Here is a 27,690-nt window from a genome sequence, read left to right as displayed (position 1 = left end):
CTCAGTGCTGCCAAGCAAACAGACACCATGGCCTCAGGATAAATACACGAGAAGCCAGAATCCAGTGAGTCCCTGGAGACCAAGGCAGGAAAAAAAAGCACCTTCCTCTGAATGAGACCCTTGGTTATTGTTCCAACTTTCAGGAGCTTAGAAGCCTTCATCCAAATACAAACAAGACTGTCCCTTTACTAAACCTTTCTTACTGGAATATCTTCCACGGATTCATTGCTCTCTTTTCTGTCAATAAAAGAAGCAGGGTATACTATTTTAAAAAGGTCTTAGAGATTGTGGTGACTGCCATAAAGAGTGATACACACACACACACAACTATGAGTTAAGCCTGTACCACGTGTCAAGGCTTCCCTGCTGGCTCAGATGGTAAAGAACCTGCCTGCAATGCAGGAGACACAGGTTCAGTCCCTGGGTCAGGAAGGTCCCCTGGAGAAGGGAATGGCTACCCACTCCAGCATTCTTGCCTGGAGAATCCCACGGACAGAGGAGCCTGGTGGGCTGCAGTCCACGGGGCCGCAAAGACTCAGCAACTACACTGTCTCCACCGTGTATGTGTCACTCACGCTTAGATGCATTATTTTATTTAAATCTTCACAACCTTCTTTCACGAGACATTTTTCATTGTCCTCAGTTTTTGTTTTGTTTTTTAACAGATGAGGAAATGCAGTCTGTATTCAGCCCAGCGGCCTCGGCTCTGCTCATCTGCTGTACTGCCTTCCAATAGCCTTGAGACAAACTCAACCAAATCGAACAGCGAAAGCCTCACTTTTAAAATAGGGAGATATTATTTTTTAAATTACAGTCACTTTTGTAACATTACATGCAGTAAAAATTTTGGTGTAAAATTATAAATTTAGACATAGGCACTCAGTTATGCAGAGACGTCCCAGGTGAGGCAAGTGGTAAAGAACCTGCCTACCAGTGCAGGAGATGTAAGAGACGCAGTTCAGTCCCCATGTTGGGAAGATCCCCTGGAGGAGGGCGTGAAAACCCACTCCAGTATGCTTGCCTGGAGAATCCCATGGCCGGAGGAGCCTGGAGGGCGACAGCCCATAGCACTGCAAGGAGCCAGACACGATCGACGTGACTTAGCATGCGCGCATGCACACAGCTGCATAGCCGCTACTACACTCAAGACGCAGAGTAGTTGTCTCACTGCCGCCCCAGCCCCAACGCTTTCATGTTGCTGTTTGTGACCGGTGCCCCTCCCCCCACCCCCACCAACCCCTCATGCCCACCCCTCCGCACCAGTCCCCGGCAACAATTGTTCAGTTTTCTGTTTCTATAATTTTGTCCTTTCCTGAAAGGAAGCTCAAGCATTCCAAAGATGCCCACCTTCCTCTCGGACTAAATCCCAGAAAGCAATGCAGGGACAGTACATGGAACATGAAGGACACAGAACTGGAGATGACCAGGCAGCGTGCCCCTTGCATCAGAATATTCTTCGAAGCTGATCCACTGAGACAGGCCACAGGTTTTCAACAATGCTAACCAAAAGCGAGGCAGCCAGGCTTTTCAGGGGATTCCACCTGCAGGGCCTCGGCTAACAAAGGAGTTGAGATCATCCACAGCTCGGTGTAGAGGCTCCTTGTGTGAGGCCAGCAGGATTCCAGACAATGACAGTGGCTTGCTTTCTCCTAAGGTTGCTCAATGAAAATATGTGATCGAGTATCAATTATCCAGGCAAGTCCAGATGGCGTTGACTGTAAGCACAGGTCATCAGAGGGTGTGTGCTCTTAACAACTAGGGTCCTGCAGCCAGGACAGGGGCGGGGTACCCACATGGACATGTTCCCTGGTGAGCAGTGGCAAAGACCCAGTGGCACACCTAATGTCAACTGTGAGACATGGACATGGAATGACACGTTCCTCCAGATCTGGGTGTGCGTTCTCAGTCGCTCAGTCGTGTCCAACTCTTTGACCCCATGGACTGCAGCTTGCCAGGCTCCTTTGCCCATGGAATTTTCCAGGCAAGAACACTGGAGTGGATTGCCATTTCCTCCTCCGGGGGATCCTCCCCACCCAGGGATCGAACCCATGTCTCTTGTATCTCCTGCACTGGCAGGTGGATTCCTTACTACTACACCACCTGGGAAGCCCCTCCTCCAGCTTCACCAAGGTTTTATTTTCTTTTAATATTCAGAACACCTGGGAATCTGGCCAGAAAAGTGCTCTGAAGCCTCCTGTCATGGCACTGAAACTGGAAAGAAATTCCTGGAGCCCTTTTGTTGAAAGGATCTTATTAAGGCTAGAAGGGAAAGTGAGCAAGGAGAAGGGAGAGAAAGGAGAAATGAAGCAGGGAGGGGAGGGGTGGGGAACTTAGATCTCTGTGAATCTAGGTCAGCCCTGGGGTAAAGCAATGAATAAATCTGCACTTTAATTTTTAATGCATATATCACAGGCCATATCTTAGGTTTTTTAAATGAAAAGAGCAAATTCTAACATTCATTATGATCTTGCTTTGGCAAAAACAGTTAATGGAATATATACATATATTTGTTTGATTCTAATGAATAAATATTGTAGGATATATATGTATTCTAAATATAGAATTAAATATAGATAACATATATAATATGTATACAGACAACAGCTACATGTGATATATGATATGTAGACTGTGGGCTATATATATACGGTAATTATATATTAGTTTATATATTCTGACTGGAGCCATGAAATTAGAATAAAAATAGAACTAAATATGCCAAAAGTTTTTTTCATTCTCCTATATATTAAACAACTTCTGTAAAATTTCTACACCATTTTGAAATCATGTTAGGAGTCGTTAAAACTTTAAAGAGTTTGGGTGGTTCAGTGGGAAGCCCACCCAGGATTAACTGCTCTCATTTGGAGTGTGGTCCCAAAGCCCCCCTCAGAGTAAGAATCCTTAATCCTATGAGGATGGACAGACCTCTTTCTGTTCACTGCTAGCACTGTGAGGAGAGGGGGTCAGGTGCACCGTCCACTCTTCAAAGGCTTGCAAAGGGGTCTTCCTTTCCTCTTCAGGGTGGGACCTCGGGGGGCTGGCCAGAGCCATTGTATAAGTACCTCCCCCTAAGTCATCCGTCTGTCTCTCATCTGCAAACAGGCTGCCCCTGGCCTCCTGGAGCTGCAAGCTCTGGATAAGCAACCGACAAGCTTCCAAGTCAGCTTCCCACACTTTTCCAAGCAGCGGACACTTGCAGCTATAAGGCAGAGAGGAAACAAAGGCATAAAGATTAATTCAGTGCTGTTTCATCATACCAAACCAATAGCTTTTCCACCTGGCTAAGAAGTTAGAGTGAACAACTTACTTTTACATAATGATGGATTATTTCAACCAGAGGATTCAGAGGGGCCAAATTTGTATACCATCAAGCAACAGTGAAATAAGTATAGTCCTTCTTAGCTACTTGGTCTGTAAGGATATTCAAGATCCTAAATATTTTTCAAGACTCAGTGGTTCAATACAACAACCCTACTCACGTTTGTCCTCTTGTCTTGCTGCCTTCATTTGAGTCCCTAGACTTGCCCAGCTCCCTCAGGGCAAGTACTTTTTCATCTGCTACTTCATCTGCCTTGGACTATAAGAAGATTCAACCAGTCCATCCTAAAGGAGATCAGTCCTGGGTGTTCAACGGAAGGACTGATGTTGAAGCTGAAACTCCAATACTTTGGCCACCTCATGCAAAGAGTTGACTCATTGGAAAAGACCCTAATGCTGGGAAGGATTGGGGGCAGGAGGAGAAGGGGATGACAGAGGATGAGATGCCTGGATGGCATCACCTACTCAATGGACATGGGTCTGGGTGGACTCCGGGAGTTGGTGATGGACAAGGAGGCCTGGTGTGCTGCGATTCATGGGGTCGCAAAGAGTCAGACATGACTGAGCGACTGAACTGAACTGAACTGAACTTCATCTGCCTAGCTTGTCCCTCCCCGACCTTTTCCCCTTACCAACCCATGTTCATCCAGGCAACGTAAATGAGTGAAGCAGTGTAAGGGTAAAAAAACCCAAAATAGCAGTCAGCCTGCCTCAGTAACAGAATGTAGTAAGAGAGACGTGTACTCTTGCTAGTAGGAGGGACACATCCCTTTACAGGGAGCCCTTTCATCAGCTCAGACCAGATAAAGCTATGAGGAGTGTAGACTCAATGCTCACAAAAATTTTGATTTCAATGGAAAGCCAAAAGCCCCAAATTTTAAATGAAAGCATATTTTTCATCATCCATTCAGCTTTAGACTGAACACTTTCTATACAACTATCTTCCACTTATTAATCCTTCCTTCCACTGTGTCTAATCCGCTTTTCAAATGTCTTGTGTTCTAAATTTTGGTTATTTTATCAGTTCTATAATTTCTGTTGACTGTTTTTGTTTTTTTTTTTTTTTTACATTTCAGTTCTCTTCTGAAATTATCCACCATGTCCTCTTATCTTCCTAAATATATGGATCATCATTATTTTAAAGCCTGTAACTATAAATGATGTATACAAAAGTAAGTAAGGAAAAACGAGACAGAAGCTATATATTAGAAGAGCAACTGATGAGAATTTTCAGGTAATTGACAAGGGACATCAAACTAGACATTCAGATACACTCTCAAAGACGGGAGAAGCAAACTAAAAAACACACTCAGGTTCATCTTAGTCAAACTGCTGAACAACAAAGACAGACCAGATCTCTTAAAAACAGATGGAGGGAAAAAAAGACCTTCACTTCAAGGAAGCGATAACATGTGTGACAGAAATGGTGTATGTATGCCAGGAGGTAATAAAGCAACATCTTAAAAACAGTGGGGAAAAGGTAACATCCTATAAATTATACGATTATTTTAATTTCACTCAAAAATAAAAGTTTAAAAAGGTATCCTCAAATAAATAAAAATGGACAGAATTCCCTGCAGTATATGCACAGTAAAGGAAATGATCCCAGCTGGAAGCAAGGACATGCATTATTGTTGTTATTTAGTTGCTAAGTCACGTCCAGGTCTTTTATGACCCCATGGACTATAGTCTGCCAGGCTCCTCTACCCGTGGGATTTTCCAGGCAAGAATGCTGGAGTTGGTTGCCATTTTCTTCTCCAGGGAATCTTCCCAATCCAGGGACTGAACCCACAACTTCTGCATTAGCCGGTGATTCTTTATCACTGAGCCTCCGAGAAAGCCCAAGGACACGCATAAAGGAATGAAAACAATGGAAGAGTAAATATGTGGCTAAATTTAAGTGACAGTGATATAAAAGACAGCAATGATTTCTTTGGTGATCTAAAATATATCGAGACTTAAAATACATGACAAAGAGGGAATGAAAGGCATGAAAATAGTTTCAGGTCCTTGAGTTTCCAGAAAGTAGCAAAGTGCTCAATGTATTAAATTTTAAAAACTCATGGATTCATATCGAACTCCTTACGGTAATCATAAAGCAGAGAGATTTAAAGAATGTCTAACTAATGAGCCAAGATGTGAGAGCTTTAAAATTAAAATATACTACAGTATTGGTTTAATGAAAGCAATAAAGATAGGAATGAATGTGATATAGATAGGGAAGATGGCAGCATTGAACTATTCATCCCTAATATATGAGGAATTACATTAAATATAAATAGATAGATGCAGTATTTAAAAGTCAAAGATTTTAGACTAGAATAAAAAAAATCAAAATCCAATTCCATGTTGCTTATAAGACACATACATCATTAGATAGAAGGATACAAACAGGTTGCAGACAAAAGAATGGAAATATGTCATGAAGGCATAAGAAATACAGTGTAATGGGTAAAGGACAGCCTGTTCAATATACTCATGTCAACTGGATTAATATCACTATACGAATGGGCTTCCCAGGTTGTTCAGTTCAGTTCAGTCACTCAGTTGTGTCCGGCTCTTTGCGACCCCATGAATCGCAGCACGCCAGGCCTCCCTGTCCATCACCAACTCCCGGAGTTCACCCAGACTCACGTCCATCGAGTCCGTGATGCCATCCAGCCATCTCATCCTGGGTCATCCCCTTCTCCTCCTGCCCCCAATCCCTCCCAGCATCACAGGCTTTTCAAATGAGTCAACTCTTCGCATGAGGTGGCCAAAGTACTGGAGCTTCAGCTTTAGCATCATTCCTTCCAAAGAAATCCCAGGGTTGATCTCCTTCAGAATGGACTGGTTGGATCTCCTTGCAGTCCAAGGGACTCTCAAGAGTCTTCTCCAACACCACAGTTCAAAACCATCAATTCTTCGGCGCTCAGCCTTCTTCACAGTCCAACTCTCACATCCATACATGACTACTGGAAAAACCATAGCCTTGACTAGGCGGACTTTAGTTGGCAAAGTAATGTCTCTGCTTTTGAATATGCTATCTAGGTTGGTCATAACTTTTCTTCCAAAGAATAAGCGTCTTTTAATTTCATGGCTGCAGTCACAATCTGCAGTGATTTTGGAGCCCAAATAAATAAAGTCTGACACTGTTTCTACTGTTTCCCATCTATTTCCCATGAAGTGATGATTTTCACTTTCAATCAGATGCCATGATTTTCATTTTGTGAATGTTGAGCTTTAAGCCAACTTTTTCACTCTCCTCTTTCACTTTCATCAAGAGGCTTTTGAGTTCCTCTTCACTTTCTGCCATAAGGGTGGTGTCATCTACATATCTGAGGTTATTGAGATTTCTCCCGGCAGTCTTGATTCCAGCTTGTGTTTCTCCCAGGTTGTGCTAGTGGTAAAGAACCTTCCTATGAATGCAGGAGACGTTAAGAGACCTGGGTTCAATTCTTGAGTTGGGAAGATCCCCCAGAGGAGGGCACGACAACCCACTCCAGTATTCTTGCCTAGAGAATCCCAAAGACAGAGGAGTCTGCTGGGCTACAGTCCATAGTGTCGCAAAGAAGTGGACACAACTAAAGCAACTCAGCACGCACACACCATAGGGAAAAAATCTAATTCATGATTATTGGCCCACACTAAGCAAACATCAATTTCAGGTGGATTGCAGATCAAAATGTGAAAAAGGAATAAAACTTCTAGTATCTTGCTTTACTATGCTTCATTTTATTTTACTTCACAGACAGTGCACTTTTTTTTGCAAATTGAAGGTTTATGGCAACCCTGAGTCAAGCAAGTCTATCAGCACCATTATCTTTTCTTTTTTTAAAAAAAATCTATTTATTTTTAATTGAAGGACAATTGCTTTACAGAATTTTGTTGTTTCCTGTCAAACATCAACAAGAATAAGCCATAGATACACCCATGTCCCCTCCCTCCTAAACCTCCCTCCCATCTCCCCCCCAGTCCCACCCCTCTGGGTTGATACAGAGCCCCTGTTTGAGTTCCGTCAACAGTAAATTCCCATTGGCTATCTATTTTACGTAAGGCATTGTAAGTTCCTATACTCTCTCCATACATCTCACCCTCTCCCTCTCCAAATCCCACTGTGTCCGATAATCTGTTCTCTAGGTCTGTTTCCCCATTGCTGCCCTGCACATAAATTCATCAGTACCATCTTTCTAGATTCCACATATGCATTAGATTATGATATTTACATTTCTCTTTCTGACTGACTTCACTCTGTACGATAGGCTCTAGTTTCATCTACCTCATCAGAACTGACTCAAATGTGTTCCTTTTTACAGCTGAGTAGTATTCCACTGTGCATTATATATATATATCACAGCTTCTTTACCCATTCATCTGTTGATGGACATCTAGGTTGCTTCCATGTTCTAGCCATTGCAAATAGAGTTGCAGTTAACATTGGGGTGCATGTGTCTTTTTCAATTTTGGTTTCCTCAGGGTATATGCCTAGTAATGGGATTGCTGGGTCATATAGTGGTTTTATTCCTAGCATTTTTGGTTTTTTTTTTTTTAATAAGGACTCTCTCAGAGATAGTGCAGTTTTGGTTCTAGACCATGACCGTAAGCCTACAATGTCTCTGAGGTGTATCTGAATAGGATAATATCTTTATGACTTTGCGGTAAGCAAAGATCTCTCAAACTGGATATAAAAACTACTAGCTATAAAGAAAACAAGTAAGAAATTTGACTATAAATATTAAGAACTTACATTCATCAAAAAACAAAGCCATTGAGAGAATGAAATGATAAGCCACAAAGTGGAAGAAGTTATTTGTAATACATACAACCAACAAAAAACTGCTTCCTGACTATAAATAGGACTCCCACAAAATAAGAAAGAGACAGACAACCCAATTTTGGCCAAAGACTGGAAAAGATATTTCACAAAAGAGGGGATCTAAATGGCCAATGAGTACTTTATGAAAAGATGTACAACAACATCAGTCATCAGGAAAGTCCACACTAAACTACAGAGCGAGACCCAACTGAGAGAATCAGGCATGACTGAGGGCACTCACGTGCATGCGACACCTGGGACCCCAGAGATGACTGGTCCTCCCCTATACTGCTGGTGGGAGGGCGCATGAAGGCAGTGCCTTTGAAATCTCGCAGACAGATGTACTAATGATGAAAGCACGTCAATCACAGGACCCAGCACCACAACTCTTAGGAATACGTACATTTCACGAGTATATATTTAGGAGGTGTGTTAATTCACAGTAGTCATTTCTACAGTCACTATGAGCACTAAATTGGCAGATGCTGAACCACTGCTCTCAGAGGAAATGCAGGGCTAGCTTCCTGTCAGCCTTTGGTTACAACATTATCATGGGCTTCCAGGTGGCTCAGTGGGTAAAGAATCTGCCTGCAATGCAGGAGACACAGGAGACATGGGTTCAATTCCTGGGTCAGGAAGATCCCCCGGAAGAGGGCACAGCAACCCACTCCAGTATTCTTGCCTGGAGAATCCCAGGCACAAAAGGAGCCTGGTGGGCTACGGTCCACAATCACAAGAATCAGACGCAACTGAGCACAACTGCAATCTTTTTTTATGTGTGTTCCTGTTTTAAATATAGTGTTGATTCATCAACACTAGTCCCATACAGAGCACTATAACTCATGCCCGAGCAAAGCTCACCAACACATATGCCCTCCGTAAGGCACATTACAGTTTTCCTGCCTTTAGGACCATCAGACAGCCCTTCATCACTATGCTGGGGAGGGAACCATCTGAACAGCAAAATCACCAAGAAAAAGCACAAAGATGTGAAAACCATGGCACTAAAAAGTCAGCAAAAAGGGGATGTCTCGACCGTATGACAACTGTAACCAGAAAGCAGGGCACTGTCTTGTTCAGCCTCAGCTGGAATCGTGCACATCAAGTGACTCAGACTTTTAGCCACTCTGGGCATGTCCTTGAATAACAGGGAGAACTCTGATTTATATTGACTGGGGGGCTACAAGTAAATTTCTGTAAGTAGACAAACTCACAAATTCAAAATCCACTGATAAGGAAGACCAACTGTACGTATGATCAGACAACATTATTTGTAACAGCCAAAACCTGGGAGGGAAAACTGATGTCCATAAATAGAAGAATGCATTAATTGTGGAATGTCCAGTCACTGGAATTTTTGCAAAGATGAACAAATTAATACAACCTGCAAGAATATGGATGAATCTCAAAAACATAAGCTTAGACAAAAAGGCAAAGAGGAGGTACTATGATTCTATTTGTGTTTTTTTAATTTAAATTTATTTATTTTAATTGGAGGCTAATTACTTTACAATATTATACTGGTTCTGCCACACATCAACATGAATCTGCCACGGGTATACTCGTGTTGCCCATCCTGATCCCCCCTCCCACCTCCCTCCCCGTACCATCCATCTGGGTCATCTCAGTGCACCAGCCTCAAGGATCCTGTATCGAACCTGGACTGGCGATTCATTTCTTATATGATATTATACATGTTTCCATGGCAGTCTCCCAAATCACCCCACCCTCTCCCTCTCCCACAGAGTCCAAAAGACTGTTCTATACATCTGTGTCTCTTTCACTGTCTCGCATACAGGGTTATCGTTACCATCTTTCTAAATTCCATATATATGCATTAGTATACTGTATTGGTGTTTTGTTTTATATTTTTAAATGTGAAAAATTAATCCATGGTATTAGAGATCAAGATGGTGGCTTCTTTGGAAAGAAGAGAAGTAATGACAGCGAGAGGCATCAGGAGGCCTGCTGGTATGTTAGAAGTGTTTTTTATTTGTCAATGGTGCTGGTGATGGGTATGTTCATTTTGTGAATATTCATCAAGCAGTATGTTCACAATGTGTGTGCTTTCTCATTGTGTTATATGCAGTCTAAAATAATAAAAAGAGGTGGTCCAGTAGTTAGGGATCCAAGTTTCTACTTCAGGGACAAGGTTCCATCCCTGGTTCTGGGAACTAAGATCCCACGTGCTGCATGACGCATCCAAAAAAAATTTTTTTAAAAGAGATAAAATAATAAAAAGAGAGAGAAAAGACACAGATTTCCTTAGCCACATCCTGGATCAAGAGAGCAGGAATAGGGTCTTGTACACATGAGAAGAGATCATCCTTATTAGAAACACTAGACTCTATTTTCCAACTTCCTGATTGTAGCCAATCTGATATGTGACAAGTAGTATCTTGAAGTTGAGCTTCTCCACTACAGTCGCTTATTAGACACTCAGATTTTCTCCTGTGAAATATCTCTCCTGATCCACTGTCAGTTTATTCCTTTTCTGGGTTCCCGGTCCTTCTCCTAAGGTTTTCATTGAAAGTGTGAACAGTGTTAGTCACTCAGTTGTGTCCGACTCTTTGCAACGCCATGGACTGTAGCCCGCCAGGCTCCTCTGTCCATGGAACTCTTCAGGCAAGAATACTGGAATGGATTGCCCTTTTCTTCTCCAGGGGATCTTCCTGACCCAAGGATTGAACCTGGGTCTCCCAGTGGCAGGCAAATTCTTTACTGACTGAGCCATGTGAAAGGAAGCATTTTATTGCCAGTTGAACATCTTTTAATTTTTAGAGTCTACTCAGTTTTCCTTTTCCTAGTGTCTAGTTTAACATTTGGAGAAGCAATGGCACCCCACTCTAGTACTCTTGCCTGGAAAATCCCATGAACGGAGGAGCCTGGTAGGCTGCAGTCCATGGGGTCGCAGAGAGTTGGACACAACTGAGCAACTTCACTTTCACTTTTCACTTTCATGCATTGCAGAAGGAAATGGCAACCCACTCGTGTTCTTGCCTGGAGAACCCCAGGGATGAGGGAGCCTGGTGGGCTGCCGTCTATGGGGTCACACAGAGTCAGACACGACTGAAGCCACTTAGCAGCAGCAGCAGCAGCAGCAGTTTAACATTAACACTGCACCTTTTATAGAAGTCAATCCACTTTCTCACAGATTTCATATGCATTATAATGTTTGTTCATAAATTTTAAAATCACTTTTCTCCATAGACATTTTTCCTTTTCATTCTGTATTTTATTTAAACATTTACCTCTTTTCTGACTAATCTTGTTCAGTGTTATCAGAGTCTTGCTAGCTTACTAACCTTCGCAACGAACACTTTGCTTTGTTCATCTTTGATACTGATTTTTGTTCTCTATTTTCTTGATTTATGATCTTATCTTTATTTTTCTCGTTCTTTAGATTTATCATCTTTTTTTTAGCTTCTGTTGTCACATGCTTGTTTTATTTTCTCTCTATTTTAGTTTTCTAATACAAGTATTTAAAGCTCTAAACTTTCATCTAATACCTTGCTGCTGCTGCTGCTAAGTCGCTTCAGTCGTGTCTGACTCTGTGCGACCCCATAGACAGCAGCTCATCAGACTCCCCCATCCCTGGGATTCTCCAGGCAAGAACACTGGAGTGGGTTGCCATTTCCTTCTCCAATGCAGGAAAGTGAAAAGGAAAAGTGAAGTTGCTCAGTCGTGTCCGACTCTTAGCGACCCCATGGACTGCAGCCTACCAGGCTCCTCCGTTCATGGGATTTTCCAGGCAAGAGTACTGGAGTGGGGTGCCATTGCCTTCTCCATCTAATACCTTAATCATCTCCAATATTTTTGCTTTTTATTATAAAATGTTTTTTACTATTAAAACTATTAAATATTTTAAATGTATAGAAAAATATGAAAAATAGTTTAAAAGACACTTGCATACCTACCATCAAACTTCCTGATTTTTCATATTTTTCTGTAATTGAATTTGACTTACTTCTAATTTATGACATTATTGCCCCCCAAATTTTACATATACTGTTATTTTTTCTAATATTATAATTATTACTCCAACTCTCTTTTAGTTCAATTTTTGCTTTTACCACACTTTATGTTCACATTGTTTTTAAATTTTTCCTTTTTTTAATTTGTTTTTAACTGGAGGATAATTGGTTAACAATGCTGTGTTGTCTTCTATGTACAACAGTGTGAATCAGTCATAGGTATACATATGTCCCCTCCTTCTTGAACCTGCCCCAGTCCCCCCACCCCATCCCACCCATTTTTATTTTTTCAGAAATGAATGCAGTACAACACATTTGGCTGAATTTTACAAAAATCCATTCTGGAATTTAATCTTTGGGATTGGTGGATTTCACCTATGTGTTCAGAATTACTATAATTACTGTTTAATAATCATGGCTGTTTTTCTGATTTGTTACAACCAAGATTCTTAATTTTTACGTCTTTGTTTGTTCCTATCTTCCTTTTCCTTTTTATTAATTTACATAAAATCATGAAAAGGAATACGGAGAGATCCATGAATCCTTTACCCTCTTCCGACAATGGTAACATTTTGCAAAAATATAGTACAATATCACAACCAGGCAACTGCCACTGATGCAATCCACTGATCTTATTCAGATGTCCTCACTTGTGTGTGTGTGTGTGTGTGTGTGTGTACGTGGCTACATAATTTTACCCCTTGTGCAAGCTCACGTATGCACCACCACATTCAAGGTACCGAGCATCCAATACCCTTTGCTATAACCACATCACTACTTCCCGCCTTGACTGCCATCTCTAGTGCCTGGAAACCACTACATCCATTCTCCATTTCCAGATTTTATCGCTTCAAAAATATTAGAGAGATGGAATCATAAATTTTGCAACTTTGGGATTGGCTTTTTTCATTCAACATAGCTCCCTGGAGATTCACACACCAACAGTTCATTTCTTTCTATTGCTGCGTAGTGTTCCACGCTGTCTGAACCAGTTTATTCAAATACTCACCCACTGAAAGACATCTGTGATGTTCTTCCCAGCTTGGGATTATTATAAATAAAGCTCCTAGGAACATTTGCGCACAGGTTTTGGTGTGAAATTAAATGTTCATTTGTTGTCTGAGAGGCTCCCACTGGATCATGGAAGGAATGAGCCTGCCTGGCTGCCTCTTAGCAAACTTCCACCGCCCCTTCATTCTGTTCTCATTCCACCTCAAAGGGGATACACCTGGAGGTGTTCTGAGGCCGTATTTCAGTTTCATACATGTCTTGTTTTCTTTGTAAGTTCTCTATCTCATCAACAGTAAAATTTACTAAAGTTTTTTTTCAATTCTCTCTCACGTAACTCACACTGCCCTCCTGAACTTATTGTTTGTATTGCTGAAATATTTCCTTGCAAAACACTTCAAAGAAAACGTGTTTTATAAATCTTTTAAGGACCTACAGGTCTGAGAACATCTTTATTTCATACTCAAACTCTAAATAATGGTTAGGTTTAATATTCTGCCCTCTTGCCTTCTATGATGTTATTGAAAAGTCTGAGATCAGCCTAATTCTTACCCCTTTCTAGATGATCTGCCCTTAGACAATTTCTTTTTATCTTTGTTTTATATGAAGTTTAATTGCAACCTATTGATCCCCTCATCCTTTCCTATTCTGTTAGAGTTATTAAGCCCGTCAGTAAAAGGTCTTATATCTTTCCCTTTTTTTCTGGGAAATTCTCAGTCATTAGTCTCTCAAATATTTCCTCTCTCTCCTCTATTAATTGTTTTCTTTTCTTTGGGGATTTTTTTTTTCATATGAACACTGATCAAATAACTCTATTCCGTACATTGCTTAGCTTCTTCTTTTTTTTTTTTTTTCCTTCTCTCTGTCTGCTCCTCAGGCCTTCAGAGTATTTGAATAGTTGTCTGGCTCACTAATTGGTTCTTTAACTGAATCCACTTGGCTACTCAACCCATTTACTGAGACTTTTTTCAACTTTTAAATTCTGTATTCTCTGAGTTTCCATTTGGGTTTATGGCTTCCTACTTTACCGCCTGTTTCCAATATTCCCCTTTACCTTGTGGAAGTGTACGATACAAGTATTGGACATCTTGTGTCTAATTATGCTTCATCAGGTAAGAGTCCATTATTGTTGCTCCTTTATAGCAGTTTCCCTCCTAAGAAGCCTCGTGCATATTCCACTGAGTTCATGTTTGCTTAGGCATATTAACCACCTCAGCTGGTGATGGGTCTTTGGAGAAGGGGATAATGCCAAGGCCATAACTTGTGCCTGACCCATTAGGCGGGCTGTCGTCTCTGATAGAATAATTTGTACCTCTGTGTTTGCAGAAATACACAAGACTCCCTCAATTATCTACCCTCCATGGAACAGAGAGGGCTGGAGGAGTGCTGAAGATCCAAGCCTTCCCAGGGCAGCTCCTCTGATTCACTGGCCTGCAGGCGCTTGTCTCTTTCCAGAAGCAACACGATGGGTACTGGTTTTCCCAGGCAATGTGGGAGAAAGAAAAGGGCATGTCCCAAAACCCCTCCTCCACTTTATCATCGTTTTCTTCCCCACATGGAGACCACACCACCTTCAGTTGCCTGGAGGGTCCTCAGTTATTTTGTATTATTAACTTGTCAGATCCCCTGGCATCTCTCTGGCTTCTTTCTAATGGTGTGTGCAGGACTGGATTCACACCTGCTCCTAGGGGAAAGAGTTTGCTGAGTCTATAAACAATCTTCTACATTATAGAACTCTGTGTTCATTTCCTATTTAATAAGGTACATTATGTGTGGTCTTTGAGTGAAAATGAAAGACACTTATCCTGAAATACCTCTTAGAATGCATATGTCAAAGTTTGGAAATCAGTTTTAGAGACACAAACTGAACAGTAAGCAAATCATGTAGGTGTGAAATTACCGTGCTTCATTATAGTTCACGTAATAATTGCATGAAGGTTTAGATTTTTAAAATATCTTCTTATTGAATCCATTTGTAATGAAGCGTAGTGGCTAATTTCAGAGTCTCTCCCATGAAGGAGAATAATTAGGTCATTAGTAACAATCCCTTAAACAAATGACTTACAGCCATTTGAGCTATGTGAGATCTTTGGTGATGTTTTTACAACTAATAATGAGACAATTTGAAGACACAGGTTCAGTGTTTCTGGGGAAGCTCCTGAATAGTGAATAGAGATTCATCATTCCTATTATTCCTCATTTGAAAGCTAAATGAAGTCCCAGAGAGATCATCAGATTGTGGCTTGAATCTTGCTGGAACTTAGGAATGAGTGCGCTATTTACAGAGCATGATGTTAAAAGAGGGGCTAGGCAGGAAATTTGTGGGCAAGTTTCTATTCATTTTAGAAATAGAAATAGTTCACAGTGACTTAGAATTCTAACACAGTGAGCGAATTCTAACACAATCCACAGTGAGAGAATTGTCTCTAACACAGACACTCACAATTTCATTTCGTCTTACTAAATTGTCTTTCCTGACCTATTACTGTTTTCAGTGATAGAGTATTAGCATTTTACCTCATTCTTTAGAAAACTTGAAAATAACCAGGTCTTTTCACAGAACCATAAAGGAGTCAACTATCAACCCCATACGTGAATGCCCAGTGGTACTAAGCCTTCAACTGCAAACTGCTTAGACACCACCAGTCCTCACGTGTCTAAAATATTCTCATTCCTTGCACAACCAAGATTAAAGTTCCAACTTTCAGAAACTGATTTTCGTAGACATTTTTAAAGTTCATTCCTCTGTCTTCTATTTTCCAGGAAAGAAAGATTAATACAATCCTCCCCTAAGCAAAGACTTTTAGATAATTTAGCCTGCTTCCCAAAATGCCATCTGAAACTCTGACAAGAGGAAACGTAGTATATGAAAAAGTGTTTGTGTAGGAAACTGTAGTGGATACTGTTATTTGATGAGCCAATGTCCCCTCCTCTTATCCCTCCTAAGAGAACTCAGGGAGTATTCAGGTAAACAGCCCGCCTTTGTTGGGTCTTACTGGATGGTCTTCCCTGGGGGCTCAGCTGGTAAAGAATCCTCCCACAATGCAGGAGACCTGGGTTCAGCCCCTGGGCTGGGAAGATCCCCTGGAGAAGGGAAAAGCTGCCCATTCAGTATTACGGCCTGGAGAATTCCATGGACTCCACAGTCCACGGGGTCACAAAGAGTCGGACAGGACGGAGCGACTTGCACCTTCCCTTCCCTTCACTGGACGCTAAGCCTAGCTCCCCAGACAGGCTGTGACTAGATGAGAACAGGTAAGCTACGGCAGCTTATTGGGCACTCCTTCACAGTGCAGGGGTCGGCAATCCAGAGAGCTAAAGCCAATCAGGCCAAGCTCTATGGCCCATGCTGAGACGCTGGTGGGTGGGGACTAGTTTTCGCTTTCTCTCCCCAAACAGCAACGAACAAAGAAACCACTGCGTCTATCCTGTGACCTAATGGGGTCATCCTACAGGCAAAGCTGATGCATCGTGAATGGAAATGACTGGGGAAAAAAAGAAACGGGAAGAATCTTTGAGCTTTTGATGACAAGTCTGAGTTGCTAACTCAGCCAACCCAGGTGTCCCTCCTACTTTTGTTTAAGCCAGTTAGGATTTGTATGCCTACTAATTGTGGCTGAACACAGAGTTGATTCAGTCAAGATCAGATGACTTTGATCTGAATTTAGCCTCTGCTATAAAGTTTGGTGCGGAGAAGGCAATGGCACCCCACTCCAGTACTCTGGCCTGGAAAATCCCATGGGCGGAGGAGCCTGGTGGGCTGCAGTCCATGGGGTCACGAAGAGTCGGACACGACTGAGCGACTTCACTTTCACTTTTCCCTTTCATGCACTGGAGGGGGAAATGGCAACCCACTCCAGCGTTCGTGCCTGGAGAATCCCAGGGACGGGGAGCCTGGTGGGCTGCTGTCTATGGGGTCGCACAGAGTCAGACACGACTGAAGCGACTTAGCAGCAGCATAAAGTTTGGTGATCTTTAGGAAGTACTTTCTCTCAGTTTGAGTTTCTACCTTTGTAATATAATATCTCTTATTATTATCTCAGAGGATGGTTTATAAAAAAGAAAGATACAAAATGATATATACAATACATAAAAGAGCAACAGTAGTAGAGAAAGTACTGAAGTTCTCAAATCTTGAATAGTAGTAGGCACTAGTGAAATGAAAATCATTCTTAAATGTGCATGTATGGTGGCCAGGATATGCTAATCATGGGCCCTCGTTATTTTTCTCCTATTATTATATAAAAACTATAAATTGGGTGAGACCACTAATTAATTCCACCCAAGATTTAACCTTGCAACAATATAACAGATGTTTTGCAGAAAGGTAGTACAGTTGTTCATCTTCATCATTCTCATCATCCCCATCATCCCCATCATCTTCATCCCCATCATCTTCATCCCCATCACCTTCATCTCCATCATCCCCATCATCCCCATCATCTTCATCCCCATCATCTTCATCTTCATCATCCCCATCAACTTCATCACCTTCATCATCCCCATCATCTTCATCATCCCCATCATCTTCATCTCCATCATCTTCATCTCCATCATCTTCATCATCCCCATCACCTTCATCATCTTCATCATCCCCATCATCCCCATCATCTCCATCACGTTCATCATCTTCATCATCTTCATCATCCCCATCATCTTCTTCTCCATCATCTTCATCATCCCCATCATCTTCATCCCCATCATCCCCATCATCTTCATCTCCATCATCTTCATCACCTTCATCATCCCCATCATCCCCATCATCCCCATCATCCCCATCATCTTCATCATCCCCATCATCCCCATCATCCCCATCACCTTCATCATCTTCATCATCTTCATCATCCCCATCATCTTCATCTCCATCATCCCCATCATCTTCATCCCCATCATCCCCATCATCTTCATCTCCATCATCTTCATCTTCATCATCCCCATCATCCCCATCATCCCCATCATCCCCATCACCTTCATCACCTTCATCATCCCCATCATCCCCATCATCTCCATCAACTCCGTCACCTTCATCATCTTCATCTCCATCATCTTCATCACCTTCATCATCCCCATCATCCCCATCATCCCCATCATCTTCATCACCTTCATCATCCCCATCATCCCCATCATCTTCATCACCTTCATCATCTTCACCTTCATCACCTTCATCATCCCCATCATCCCCATCATCCCCATCAACCCCATCACCTTCATCATCTTCATCTCCATCTCCATCATCCCCATCAACTTCCCCATCTCCATCATCCCCACCATCCATCTCCCATCGCTACCACCACCCCCACCCTCATCATCACTTCTGTTAATTAACAGTGATTGGTCAGAAGTTGTTCTAAAAGTTGTTACCTCAAAATAACCTTATGAAGTAGTCAGGAGTGCAACACTGCGGAAGATTTAAATTACAACTCAAATTCTTTGACGTTCCTACAATCGAGAGGTGGAGTCTCGTCCTCCCCTCTCGATTCTGGACTGCCTTACTGACTTTCTTGTAACCAAGGGGTCCCAGAAAAGGCACTGCAGTTTCCACCAATTGTTCTGGGACACTTGCCCTGAGGGAAGCCAGCTGCCAATCAAGAAGTCTGTCCATCCTGAAATCAGCACACTGAGGGGACTACATGCAAGTGGGGCCAATGCAAATTGGTCACTGACGCCAGCTACAGTCTCAGCTGATGGCTACTCTCCGCTACCAGTCATGTGAGCACCTTGGCCGTCCAGCTGAGCTGGCGAGGCAGCAACCTCAGCCTCATGACTGCAGCCTCTAGTGAGAACTGCCCAGCCATGCACGTCCATCGAGTCGGTGATGCCATCCAGCCATCTCATCCTCTGCCGTCCCCTTCTCCTGCCCCCAATCCCTCCCAGCATCAGAGTCTTTTCCAGTGAGTCAGCTCTTCGCATGAGGTGGCCAGAGTACTGGAGTTTCAGTTTCAGCATCAGTCCCTCCAATGAACGCCCAGGACTGATCTCCTCCAGGATGGACTGGTTGGATCTCCTTGCAGTCCCAGGGACTCTCAACAGTCTTCTCCAACACCACAGTTCAACACCACAGTTCACACTTCCTGAGTTATGACCCACAAAGTTGTGAGCAAAGTAAAATGGTCGTGCTGGGAGAGATCTCCATTTTACAGGTGAGAAAATTAAGGCATCCTCAAAAGCCAAAGATATAGTCTAACCATGAGTCTGCTCAATTCCCTCTCCTTTGCAGACAGGCCAATCAGCCACGAATTTTAGAAGAACTTGGCAGCTTCTTTCAAACTGTTACTCCCCCCAACCCTGCACCCCACCCCCCGCTGCCCACTGCCTCACCCAGCTGTAAGCACCGAGACAAAAACGGGAAGAGAATACCACCAGAAATAGCTATTGATATATAGACAGATAATTATCTTGAACAATTGAACGCTCAGTTTTATAACATGAAACCCAGGTTATCAGGACTCCCCGTCAACCCAGCTCCTCCTCTTAGCTTCTCCATTTATATTCACGCTCTCTTTCTTCCTGCCTCCTCTGGGCTTATTTGTTGCTTTCGCGCCATTAGAATTCCATCCTTGCAGAGCAGTAATCCTGTCTGCCATGCTGACTGCTGTTCCCAGCACCCGGCACAATGTGACGCGTACTAAGACCCAACACCTGCGCCCCGACTGCCATGCAAATGCTGCTATATCTTAAACAGGCAACCAACACAGTACAGGGAACTCTACTCAATGTCATGTAACAACCTAAATAAGAAAATAATTTGAAACAGAATAGACACATGTATATGTATAACTGAACCACTCTGCTATACACCTGAAACTATTGTTACTCAGCTGTACTCCAATATGAAATACAAAGTTTGAGAAAGATTGAACCAATGAACACTACATTGTTAATCGACTACACTTCAATTAAGAAGAGGAGACGAGTGACCTGAATGAAGGCCAGACATTACGGTCTCTTTCAACCTTTTTCTCTCCGTCATCAGACTGTGGATCGTGAACGGAGAACACCGTTCAGGTGTGTTCTTCCTTTTTGGACTCTACCTTGAATTAAGCAATTCATTCTGTCACCCCTGCAGTTAATTATGAGCCCTGCTGCGCTCAGACAGTCCTCCTTTCTAATCTACACATCTATCACTGCTCCAAAACCGTCAGTGGCCTTCACTGCTCGCCAGATGGGAGCCAGCTCCGCCAAGGCCCTTCCCAGTCGACCTCAGCCCTGCCCTGGACACCTCCCCACCGCTCCCCTGCGTGTTCCCAGACGACACCCAAGTGCATCACTCGCTCTTCCCAGGACAAATGCACAAGTTTCTAATTTCAGACGATTACTTCTCATGCTTTTTCTTTTCCGAAATCCCCACCTGTTAAGAAGCCAACCAATTCATCAAGCCCCATCTTAAATGTCACTTTGGTGAAGAGCTCTTCCCTCATCCCCTCACCGTGTATAGTCTCCATTCTCTGAACCCCTATGGCATTTGCTAGTACTCTTAATATGGCTATTATATTCTGCTTTGATGTCTGACTCTGATGTACATATACCTTCTACTGCAGGTGCCTAATGAAGTTTGAGAATAATTCATACTCTTTTTTAAAAAAAACCTGTGAATCATACAGTCTAGCAAGGTATTAACCATGATAAGAATTCAGTAAGTATTTAATTAACTGAATGAACTTTCGGGAAAGATACACTAAAAGAACTCCTCCAATTTGAAGCAGATAAAACAATTAAGTGAAAAAATATCCACCCTAATAAAGGTTAATAGGGGAAAAGCTTTCCTGATAAGCGATCCCAGTGGACTGACTACATTAAAAATTAAGGTCTCAATATGCCACTCAACCGTGCCAGCGCTGCATTGTTTTCTAAGCTGTTCAATGACTAAATGGAAATTTTAAATCATTTGACTACAAGTTTAAAGTGGGGAAGACACAAAAACCTGGAAGTCAAAAAAGGGACAAAAAGGGACAAATTCAGATACATGCAAATTTCAACTTCTAGGCAGCAAAATGCCATAAATGAAAATCAAAATTCAAATGGCCTATTTAGGAAAAAATATTCCTAATACATTGCACAGTCCAAGAATCAAATTCCTTAACCTTCCAGAGTTCTGAAAATCAATAAGAAAAACAAACATTCCAAGAAAAAAAAAAAAGAATAAGCAGAGGAAGAAAAAGAAATGACCGATAAATACATAAAAAGGTGATCAGTAGCATTTCAAGGTAAAGATGTGCAAATAAAGCATTACCCTTTTTTAGGAAAGTCATTTGGCAATGCTTGTTAAGATTAAAAAAGCATATGGTCTTTGATCTAGCTGCTCCACTTCGAAGCATGTACCCTACAGACATATTCAGACAAGGAAAAAAAAGCTGTGTGGAAAAGTACAGTAATTGCATCACAAGAAACAACTGGAAACAACCAAAGGGAAAAAACAAATCAACCAGATTTACTGTTGCACACAATGCAACCATTCGCAACAGAAGGCTAGGCTGTTTCTCAAAATAATGGAAAGGCTTCTAAAAAAATTGAATCAAAATAGGTGAAGCACAGAACAAACAGTATTCTGTTAAGATCTCATTTGAAGTTTAAAAAATAACAAAAGGACAGACATATGCATCCATATATGCTTATGCACAAGTACAATATTTCTGGAAGAATATACTTGAAACTGTTTCCTTATAGTTGGGAGAGGCATGGGGGATTACTGCTTTCTGCTGTATATCTTTTTTTTTCTTTTGCATTCAAATAAACCACATGTATCCTTTATTTGTATAACAGAAAGGAAATCTAAAGTTTTAAAAAGTTTACCCACTGCTTTTCCTTTGGCCTTTTGGCCAAAATTTGCACAGTCCCCTTTGCAGAGAGACTGTCCTAGCTTGTGGGCACATGTGTGATCACTGCAAGCTGTCAGTTGAGGAAAGGGCTTCCTAATCAGAGCTTTTCAGAAGTAGGAGCTACACAGTCCTGAGAGCCATAGGATAAACAGAAACACATGCCTACGCCGAGGGCAGCCAAGGAATTTTAAAGGGAAACAGGAGCTAGACGGGAAGAGAGAGCTTCATAAATCGCCCCCCAGCTCCTCTCCCGGGTACTGTCCAGTAGCTCAACTTGAAGAGAAAAGGAGCCAGATCCCGCCCTGTAGGTGAAGGCTGTGATTCTCCCCACCTCTCAGAGCAGGCGCCTTTCCACAGACAGCTCAGGGCTGGGATGGGAAGAGAGGCCTGCCAAAGGGCTCCCACTGAATGTTTCATGGGACAAATGATCAGTCAGAGTGTCAAAGAGGCAGAGATCCCTACAGCTCCATAGACATGCTCATCTGGCCTTATGGAAAAGAAGACAAAAATGTCCCCAGACTGTGTTCTATGGAGAAGAGTACAAGCTACTTGGGAATGAGAGACGCCCCGAGCCCCAGCCCGGAGATGCTGCTGGCACAGTGTGAGAGCCTTGGAGATTCTGTGGGCCTGGAGCAGCGGAGGCCATCAGCGCATGCTGCCACCATGAGAGCCTTAGGTGGGCTTTCCCTGGTGCTGGAGGGTTCAGTCCATAAGCCACAGGAAGCGTGACATGAGCTCCAAATAGACCACAGTCAAGGCTCCAGAGACAGCAAACAGCCAGGGCCGGAGCCTCTGACACGAAAGGGAGCCCAGCGGCCAGCTGCAGCCTCATCATGGCTGAGCCCCGATCCCCCAAACAAAAGACGTGATCAGTATATACCCCAAGCAAAAGGAGCTCACATGAGACTTTTTCACAAATGACAGACTGCAGGGGTGAAACAGGGGTGTTCCATGACAGCCCCACACAGGGGGGTGAGGCGCTGAGCTGCCGGAAGACAACGTTAGGAGCAGTGGGTGCACCCCGTGAACATCCCTCGTTTATGGCCCTGCAGCCCATACTCCTGCTTTGACCTGTATCCTAGACTGTAATCATCCACATAGATTTGTTGCTGTTGTTGTAGATCAGTTGCTCAGTTTATCTGACTCTGCGACACCATGGACTGCAGCACGCCAGGTTTCCATGTCCTTCACCATCTCCTGCAGTTTGCTTAAACTCATGTCCTTTGAGTCAACAATACCATCTAACCATATATATTTGCTCCCTTCCAAAGCAAGGACAGGACTTCCCTGGTGGTTCAGACAATAGAGTCTGCCTGCAATGCAGGAGACCTGGGTTCTTTCCCTGGGTCAAGAAGATCCTCTGGAGAAGAGAACTACCTATTACAGTATTCTTGTCTGGAGAATTCCATGGACAGAGGAGACTGGTGGGCTACAGTCTATGGGGTCACAAAGAGTCAGACACGACTGAGTGACTAACACTTTCACTTTCAAAGCAAGGACACCTTCGAGGTCAGAGTGTGCCTTTGATGAATCAGGGAGTGGACAGACTTCAGTGTTCAGTGTCCAGGGTGACGCTCAGTCTGTCTTGCACTGTCCTCAGGCCGCCATAAAGGCTGGAGGAGATCAAAGCCCAGAGTCCCCCTCGGGCCAGCAGAAAGGATGCTGTCAGCACAAAGAGCAGGAAGACCACGGAAACCTTCCTACCTCTCAGGAGCATGTGTGCTGCGCCTGGGCAAGGGCCTTGGCACCTATGCCTCGCAGCTGCAGGTTATTCTAAGACCTTGGCTGCTGCTGCTGCTGTTTAGTGGCTAAGTCATGTCTGACTCTGTGCCACCCCATGGACTGTAGCCCACCAGGCTCCTCTGCCCATGGGGTTATCCAGGCAAAAATACTGGAGCGGGTTGCCATTTCCTTCTCCAGGGGATCTTTCCAACCCAGACATCAAACCCACATCTCCTGCTTGGCAGGCAGATTCTTTACCACTAAGCCACCTGGGAAATCCAAGACCCTGGCTATAAGCCAACCAAGGAAAGAGAGAGCCAGAAAGCAGAGTCGCCACAAAAGGATCAGAACAATAGGGCTGGTAAACAAGAGTCTCAGGGTTGAAGGGGCTGGAGAGATGAGCAAAGACCTGCCCTGAGCTAGTTCTCCTTAAATGTATGAGATCAGGCATCACAGTGAAGGCTGATCCACAGGACAACCGAATCGCAGCGCAGGGGGGGGCCCATGGCATCAGGGGTCCCACCAGGTATGCACTCAGAGCTCCTGAGTGGCAGGTCTGACTGAAGTTCATGGGGCCTTCACTCATTGAAATTACCTGCAAAATCTCATGTGAGAGTGCATGGGAATAGGAGCCATAGATTTCATGAGATTCTAATAAAGGCATGTGATTTTTTTTTTTTAAGAAAAGAAAAAGGGATTAATGTACACATGGATTATTTGGTGTTCTTGGTTCCCAAGCCAGGGCAGGCCTGAGACTCTGCCCTCCAGCCACATCTGGATGGTGCCCATGTTGCCAGTTTGCAGCCACACCTTGAACAGCAGGGTCTTACCTGCTGAAACCTACAGCCTCTGGGGCTCACACGGCCTGCACCCAACAGGGTTCAGCGCCATGCTGACCGGTCTAGATTTTAGCACACGTGACAAGAAACACCTGGCAGGAGGAAAGCTCAGACAAGTATCACTGGCACTTCCTAAATACCTTTGGGGTTTACGACCAGCTCATCATTAATACGGAAGAGCTAGGAAGACTGGCTTCCATCACCGCTGAAGAAAGATAACCCAGAGTCCCAGGTGTCTGGGCGCTTCTTGTGAGTTCAGAAGGAAATCCAGCAAAGAGAGTAGTTTTTCCTCATTCTGGCTTTTATCTACCACCTCTGGGAAACTGACAGGAAAAACAAGGATGGTCAGGCAACTTCATTTTGTCAATGGAGAGAGCGTGCGGTGCCGAATATCTATGCATATGAAAGATCAGATTAAGCCTTTCCAGGCAAAATGAAGCCTAAGTGGTTGCTGGCAGCAAATCCCACTGGCAAAGACTGTCAATACGGAGTGGGTCTTAGCCCTCTCAGGCTGGCTGGGCTTTTGGCCACCAAGGAGGGTCCCGAGGGCCGAGCAGTGCTGAGATGCGGTCCTGAGACAGGAGTCTACAGGGGCAAGTAGAAAGCCTAGCTCCTGACAGCCGCCGGATTGTGCATCTACAGCTCTATCCCCAGTACACAAAGTATCATAAAGGCTGAAATCCAAATTGAAGTCTAAAAATAGCAGGATGAAATTATTTCCTTCCTTCCCTTCACCAGAGAGCAAAGCGGCTGACATCAATATCCGCAGGGCACAACTGACTTCTCCGAGTTTGCGTGGAAAGAACGATTACACAACTGCCCTTTCTCACCAGCAGACCTACTGTCCCAGGAAATAAGGAAGGGAAAGCAATTACACTGTTGCTGAAAACCAATAATGGATATTTGATTACGATTATTAATGGGGAAAGAAAGCGATGGACCGCTGAGCTGCAACCAACCACTAAGTGAATCTGCAGGAGATTCCAAGAGGGGGATTAATTTTTTGTTTTCTTTTCATCTCTCAGCCAGTCATTGGAATGTGACACCAAACTTTAAGCATGGCCTGTCACATCCTTATCAATATTCAATGCCACGGCACTGTGGTCACATTATCTCCCCTGGATTCCCAAGTGACAGGCTCCTCGCTGTGGGGGCTTGTTTTCCCTTTGCCTCTAAATGGGAGGCGGATGTGGCTGAGAACTGACTTGTCAGGTACAGGAAATTAACTAATTTTCAAGACATCAGAAAGACATTTTGTAGCAAATATTTACTTCTCTGTTTCTTTCCTACTGATATTGAACGTGCATTATCTAATCTGGAGGATGTGGGATTTATAATCTCTCTGAACTAAGGGATGTTATGGCTTTTTCTAAAAAAAAAAAAAAAATGCTGTCAATTCCTTCAGCCCCTGGTGGGAACGCTACTGCAGCATGGAGCACTTTTGTCTTAAAAGAATAGACCATGTGGTGATGCCTGCAGGGAGAGAAGAAGAGGAAAGATTTCTCTGACCTGATACGGCACCTGAAAACCCATTCCCCTGCACCGGCTACCTCACCATTGAATTTCCAATTACTGTCTGCCTCAAGGTCCAGATCAACATGGCAGCTTCACGTATTGGCCATTAGCCACTAGAGCTCCCCAGACGGGGAAGGCTGGGAACGGGGAGAGCTGAATTAGAGGGTGCAGGCTGAGAGGAGACCGGTACCCCCCTCACTGTGCCGGCCAGGGCTTTAGGCTCTTGTCACACGTTATTTCATTCTCTTGTAAGATTTCACTACCAAGGTGAGTATGTTGATGACGATGCTCTCAACTCTGTAGATCAGGGTGTGGACTCGAGGGTCTGGTATTTGCTCAGTTACCCAGCTAGCTAGTTGGTGGAGCTGAGATTGAATCCCATCCTGATGACAAAACCCATGACCCGATGGCATTAGGTTTTCACTCATTTTGTGAGAAATATTTAGTTTCCCTCTCCATCTGGGAAATGCAATTTCCTGTTCTATACTTAAACCAAACAAAACATGTAAGACCCATACAGTCACCCATACCTGGTAATTTTTTTGTGATAGATCTTGCTCATTTTTGTGCCAACATAGGAACATCTCTCTTGAGATGACAGAAATAACAGTAGTTGCTGTAAATGGTAACAGACAAAGCAGGCATTCATTATTATGTGCAAAACCAAGCACTTCCCTAGACTGCCTGTCACACACAAAAAAGGATTTCAAATGAAAACTATCTCAAAATTCTATTACATACACACACATACACACATATGCACATATGTTATGAAACACTTTTAAATCTAATCTTTCAGTTCAGTTCAGTCGCTCAGTCGTGTCCGACTCTGCAACCCCATGGATCGCAGCATTCCAGGCCTCCCTGTCCATCACCAACTCCCGGAGTTCACTCAGACTCACATCCAACGAGTCAGTGATGCCATCCAGCCATCTCATCCTCTGTCGTCCCCTTAACACTCCTCAAACTCCAACATTCAGCCTTTTCCAATAATAATAGTAATCATCATCATAATAGCCTTTTCAATAATGATAGTAACAATCATAATTATTATTATAAATAATATTATTCTTGCAGATAATAATGGCAACAAACATTTACTGAGCCTATCCCATTATTGGTGAAAACAGGCCTGATGTATCTCATTTAATCTGCATAACAGCTTTGTGAGGGTTTCACTGTTATATTTCTTTTAAATAAACAGGAAAACTGAAACTTAGATTAAATAATTTTCCAGGTCACTTCCTGGAAAGTACTCAGACAGTAAAGAATCTGCCTGCAATGCAGGAGACCCTAGTTCAATCACTGGGTTGGGAAGATCCCCTGGAGAAAGAAATGACTATTCATTCCAGTATTCTTACCTGGGGAGCCCACAGACAGAAGAGCCTGGCTGTATATGGTGCTGCAGTCAAACATGACTGAGCGACTAAGTATGCATACCTGGTCACAAAACAGAGGCCAGGATCAGATGATCTGAACCAGGACCGTCTTCTGGACCCTGCATCACCCTTCTTCCCAAACCCTCATCCATCTAGGTCCTTGCCAGGCACTGGCCCCAAACCGACAATGCCTTGCTCTCTCCAGACATCCTGGCAACTCTTCCAACTTGGGTGCTGTCTTTTCTTGCTACCTTCCCTTGACTATTGGCACTCTCACCTTGCCTTGCACTAAAGAAGCAGCCACGTCTCAGCCACCAGGCAGCA

The 27,690-nt window shown here is 43.3% G+C and overlaps 1 protein-coding gene across 2 annotated transcripts in view; it reads right to left on the bottom strand.

The window, feature by feature from the left end:
• The window catches only part of DISC1 (DISC1 scaffold protein), a 434,500-nt gene that overhangs the window by 32,453 nt on the left and 374,357 nt on the right, over positions 1-27,690 (bottom strand). For both annotated transcript variants that reach the window (XM_012104955.5, XM_060406817.1), the window contains exon 11: positions 2,926-3,199. In XM_012104955.5, coding sequence (XP_011960345.4) covers positions 2,926-3,199 — 274 coding nt within the window. The remainder of the gene's footprint in view (positions 1-2,925; positions 3,200-27,690) is intronic.

Source organism: Ovis aries, chromosome 25, assembly GCF_016772045.2.
Source record: "Ovis aries strain OAR_USU_Benz2616 breed Rambouillet chromosome 25, ARS-UI_Ramb_v3.0, whole genome shotgun sequence".
Lineage (NCBI taxonomy): Eukaryota > Metazoa > Chordata > Mammalia > Artiodactyla > Bovidae > Ovis > Ovis aries.
This window is presented reverse-complemented; position numbering and strand designations above follow the sequence as displayed.